We start from the raw sequence: 5,712 nt of genomic DNA, 5'->3' as shown, positions 1-5,712 counted from the left end.
GCCAATTAGCACAAATGGTAAGTTCCGACAGTGCCTACAAGTGTGCCTACTGGCCGCTAGATGGCAATACCGGTTTCATATGTATACACCTGGTATTTTTAAAATCCAAAAAAACAAACTAAAATGAAAATTTTAAGCCACAAAACGCATGATATGAAAAAAGTCAACGGAAGAAAACTTTGCTTTTTGAAGGCCCTACAGGACTATCATAACAACTTTTTTAATTTGGTCGAGAAGTTGAACACCCCAAATTTTATCGTACCAAAAATAATGAAAAATCCAAAAATTCCATTTTTTAGTCAAACCATGCAAGATACGAAAAAAATAAAAAAAAAGCTCAAATTGCGTGTCCTGGAAAGAACTACAAATTAAGAATGAATCACTTTTCTATATAAGTTACGAGAAAAAAATGATACAAAACTTTTTCATCCAAAAAAGAGCTATAATTTTTGATAGGATAGTTAGTTTTTGCTTTAGTCGTAAAAAGTAACATTCTAAATAAAAATATTAAATTTATTTGAAAAAACAACACAAGGTATGAACTTAAATTACCAGACAAAAGTTGTTCGCCTAAAAAAATCTATAAATTTATTATTAATTATTTTTCGATAGGACGAGTAGATTTTCTTTTAATCGTAAAACATAAGATTAAAAATTAAAAAATTAGCTTTTTGGAAAAAGCACAGAAAAGACGAAAGAGGACATATGCATTTTATGAATTGTAATGATATACATTTATTGAAATAATACAGGTTTCAGAGCAGCTTAGAATATAATTTAAAGCAAAATAAGAAACAGATACAAAAATAATCATGATAAAGTTGACATGTTGGACAAAATCGAGTGCGAAGCACGAGATACGTGATGAGAATGTGTTCGTTTAAGCCAAAAGAGCTTTAACAAGAACAGAGTTCAAAATCACAAAATTACAGTTGTCGGTCCGTTCACCTTTGATTTTAAAAGGTCTGTGCCCGAATGCGGAAGAAATGCAAAGACTAAGCGTGGAGTGCGATTGCCCTCAGTCGCGTGCCGTAGGTGCGCTCAAACTCTCAAGCTAAGCGCTTTTTTAACGAAAGAGAATTCACAATCACAAAATTACAGTGGGGATGTTTTGAGTCTTAATTTTAAAATGTTTGCCCAAGAATGTGTGAAAATATAAAGACCGAGCCCGTGGCGCGAGATAAATACATAATCGAGCGCGAAGCGCGAGAACCAGCAGTCGTGCGCTTCAACTTCCTAGCGAAACTGGAATTTCAGGTTATAATAATAATAAATATATTTATGTCAACTGTTTAGTACAGAATTCAATCTTTTTTTTTCTTTCTCGACTGAAAAATCTTTCTTGTTGAAAATTTAACACTTTTAGTACAAAGTCATCAACTTGGGTAGAAATATCTTTTTTTTTAACCCTTGTGTTGCCACCCGGGTACCCATCGGCATACGTTTAGTTAAATAACTTCTTTTCTAATAAGGATAAGCCGAATCCTTCTCGAATCTACATGATTGAACCAATTCTCTATCGAAATTTGCATTTCACATATTTTTAGAAATTTGTTAGGTTGAAATATTATGCAATTGAAAAACAGAGGACGGTTGAGCCACCCGAGTGCCCAGGTACCCCGACAGAAAAAGCATGATTTTCGTACAGTATATCATAAAAATAAAGTTTGTTATAACAATATATAAAGTAAATATGGATTATTTTATAAATAATAACAAAATATATACACTTTTAATTATTCATTGATGCAATGTACTTATATTTATAAAGAGTATCAAAATGAAAAAAGCGTGCTTTTAAAAAATGTTAAGTGCTTCTTTGCAAAATATTTGTAGAATTATAATTCCATAGTATGCTCACTGTCGATTTTAGAAAGAACGAAGAAAGCTTACGAATTTGCTTGTATTATGTTCTTTATTACTGAACTTGTAAATAATTTGTAGTAATTGTATAAAGTCGGCTAAAGTAATGTTTTTATTATTTTAACTATTATAAAAATAAATCATCAATAATAAATGATTAAAAATAAAATATTAATTATGATAAATAAAGAATTTATAATTATTGCATCTAAAAATTAATAATAATAATAAGTCTGAGTAGACTGCTCTCATCAGATCACTTGATTGCATTATAAAAATGCTTCCGTGACTGATGATATATACCGAGACAGCCCCGTGCAAAATGATCAAATAAAAATCCAACTCTAGCCAAAAATGCCTTCAACATGTTGCAGTATAATACAATATAATAATGTAATATGAAATATACTTATATATTCAACAATTTTTATGAGTTTTATAAAAGTGAGCGAAAACCAATATGGAGGTCGCTTTACGAGACGCGGCTTGTACGTATTTCGTACCACCAAGTTGCGGGACCATAGCTTCTATGATCATGACTGCTCCAAATACCTGTGTATACGTGTTTCAAAAGTATTATCGAATATTCTTTAGGTATAATAGAACATAAATATAGACCCTCCTTCTTCCCTTTCATGTACAACACACCCGGCCTTCTCGAAAACAAGAAATTTAAGATGTCGCTACGCATGTTTTATACCTGTTTTAGTACTACCAAGGTTACTGCACATAATTAAATTGTTATATTCAGGTAGGATTACCTTCCTAGAACATGACTAATTGAATATTGATTGAATACACTTAGATATTTCAAGTTACAAGGGACTTTTAAGAACAATTTCGCGGACGGGGTACCCGGGTGGCAGATGCTGTGAGTTTTTTTGGGTGGCAACACAAGGGTCAATGCAGCTGTTTGGTTGAGGTATTTGAGGATTAAACTATTATGTTGAAATTGATGTGTTTTTTTTTGTGTGAAAAATTCAACTGATTCGTTAAAAGTCGAATTACTTTGTAAACATTTTGTTGTTATTGAACATACAGAATTTCAGTTGGAAATTCATCTCTTTGATTAATAATTTAAATTTTTAGTTGACATTTTTTTGCTGTGGCCGAAAATCAATTTTGTTGAACTGAAAATTCATCTTTTACTTTGAAATTCAAAGATTTGGTTGAAAATAAAAATAGAAAAGTCAACTGTTTTTTTTTTTACAGAATTCAACCATTTTTGTTCTCTCTTGACTGAAAAATGTTTCTTGATTCAAAATTCAAGACTTTTATTTAAAATTAATCTCCTTTAATAGAAATGTAATTTTTGTGTGTGTTAAAAATGCAACTTTTTAATTTAAAATTAATCTGCTTTGGTTTTGGTTGAGGCAGTTGAGGATTCCGCTATTTTGTTGAAAATTAATATTTTATAGTCTTAAAATAATTTACTAAAAATTCTTTTTTTTTTTTGTTGAAAGTACATTATTTTAGTTGGAAATTCATATTTTTCATTGAAAACTTAACTATGTCTTTGAAAATTCGCCTTTTTAGTAGAAAGCGAATCATCTTCGTTAATAATCTAATTATTTGTTTAAAAATCTAAAATCTTAATGCGTTTTCATTTGGTTTTTCTAAGAATATGTAATTTGTAGGAAAATAGAACTAAAAGTTTTCATTAGAAAATGGTCGATAGATCGATTCAAATTTAAAATAATTATTCATTTATGAATTTTAAACGCTTTCAGTTTCACTATGCTTTAATTATCAATAAAAATTTAAATCATTTAAATTACAATAAAATAGTTTTTAATTTTGTTACCGTGACCTTGTTCAAATTTTAACCTTTTTCATTGTTCAGTTTTCAATAAAGGTGTTGAACTGAAAAAGGTATTATGTTGACCAATTTTGATTTGAAACGACAAAATATTGTTTAAATTTTAAATTCAAATTTATACAATTTTGAATTGTTTAAATTAAAACCAAATAGTTTAAAATTTTATTATGATGACAATATTACAATTTTAATCTTTTATGTTATGAAATTTTTTTAGTGATAATCGATTTAAATTGAATTGATAATTGACTTAAATTAAAAAATTTAGATTTGAAACTACAAAATGTTGAACGTTTAAGTTCTAAATCCAATTTCTTTTATTGCAGTTATTTTCATTGACTATGCATTTAACATTGATAATTTAAATATTATTAAAGAATTTTTCCAAAATGGAGCGTAGAGCAAGTTACATCTACTTTGCGCAGCTTTAGTTTTAGGAGATCTTCTCACATAGCGGAGGTATAGCACCATTCTATAAATTATAAAATATTCTAGTTCGAATGATGAATTTTTCTTATTAACTAAGTTTCTAGCAAAGTAAATATTCTCCTATGATTTAAAATACATATTCTTAGGTTGGATAAATTTTAATATGTATTGGTAAATGGATTATTATTAACTAATCCATTTTTATGGCCAGGGAATGTTCAAAAATGAATTTTGTGTAGGTTCGCAAATTTGTGTCATTACTGTACTCATTATAAACAGAATTTTTCAGTGTCATGTACATGTTTTTCCAAACAATACATACGAAAAGGCTACATTCGTTAATATATCATTAGTTTGGAGTAAAACATTTTAGAAGCGTATTCTTGAAATTTGCATTTGCTTTTTTATATTTTTTCAGTATAGTATATTAAATTTTTTTTAATTTACAGATAACAATACTTCGGTTTCCACACACGCTCTTCTTATAAACGTTCAGTTGCAAATTCTGAACATGTCATTGAAGTTGGTCAAATGCGAACACACTGGCCAAGAATATTGGATGCTTGTGAGTTCGATACTTGATGATTCAACCAAGTAAGTTACTAGAAATATTAAGTTTAAATAAATTCAAATTTCTGCTTAGAAATACTGTGATCCTAATTTATGTATCCATGAATCCCTACTTTATAAGGTACTTAATGTTTTGAACGTTCAAATGATCGAAATCTTGTACTGATTACCCTACAAACTAGAAACAATGCTAAAATATTTGCTGAATAATTTCAAAAATAATAGAGAGTGTAAATATGTAAATAATTAGGAGAAACTCTACTTCAGATTCCAGCTCGAATTCAATCATGCTCAGCTGGAACTACTCAGAAAAATATACTCTGAAATAATCACTTCCAACGCTAAGGGCATTTCAGGAACAGTTTGTCTGAATATGTGCTCAAACTTGGAGAATAAAATTACGAAACACGATGCCGAAGAATTCTTGAGCGAAATGGTTTCAAGAAAGTGGCTTTACCTTTCGGTACAGAAACATTTATAAGCTTGTAACTTACATTAATAAATGCAGAGTAGCGAAGCAAAATGAATCAACCTAGACTTGGCCGATTTTCAGGAGAGAAAAGTCATTCTGTAAAATCTAATTTTCAGTTCAATTAAAAACTGAGAATTTTAGTACTAGATTTCTAGATTGTTATTTAACTAAAAACTGAGAATCTTGTTTCTAGAATAATAACACAGCCACACACAAAAAAAGTGTGCGGAGCCAAAAAAACGACCTACATAGTGTTGTATCATGGGTCGAGATTGGTCGATATACAAAATTTTTTAATTTTCAGCTTACCAGTTGTTTTTTTTAATCGACTCACGTTGTTCTACATAACTTTTGGAGAGAAACGTTGGAAGAAATACGATGTAATTCTTATTATTGACATTGATATTTGATTGATTTGTTTGGCACGGGATTTTATAATATTTTCGTGAATTTTAAAGAAGTCTTTGGTGGGACTGACGTTAGAACTACAATCTCCACCATATGACGATTTGATACTTAACTTTGACATGATTTCGACTCAGAAAATAAACTTATTGCA

The 5,712-nt window shown here is 29.3% G+C and overlaps 1 protein-coding gene across 2 annotated transcripts in view; it reads left to right on the top strand.

Moving 5' to 3' along the window:
* Positions 1–5,712, top strand: part of LOC117169162 (non-structural maintenance of chromosomes element 1 homolog) — an 18,584-nt gene that overhangs the window by 1,730 nt on the left and 11,142 nt on the right. For both annotated transcript variants that reach the window (XM_033355378.1, XM_033355377.1), the window contains 2 exons: positions 4,561–4,705; positions 4,949–5,144. In XM_033355378.1, the coding sequence (XP_033211269.1) occupies positions 4,623–4,705; positions 4,949–5,144 (279 nt within the window). In that variant the 5' untranslated portion in view covers positions 4,561–4,622. The remainder of the gene's footprint in view (positions 1–4,560; positions 4,706–4,948; positions 5,145–5,712) is intronic.

This window comes from Belonocnema kinseyi, chromosome 3 (genome assembly GCF_010883055.1).
Source record: "Belonocnema kinseyi isolate 2016_QV_RU_SX_M_011 chromosome 3, B_treatae_v1, whole genome shotgun sequence".
NCBI classification, from domain to species: domain Eukaryota; kingdom Metazoa; phylum Arthropoda; class Insecta; order Hymenoptera; family Cynipidae; genus Belonocnema; species Belonocnema kinseyi.
Note: the sequence above shows the minus strand (reverse complement) of the source record. Positions and strands in the feature narration are given on the sequence as shown.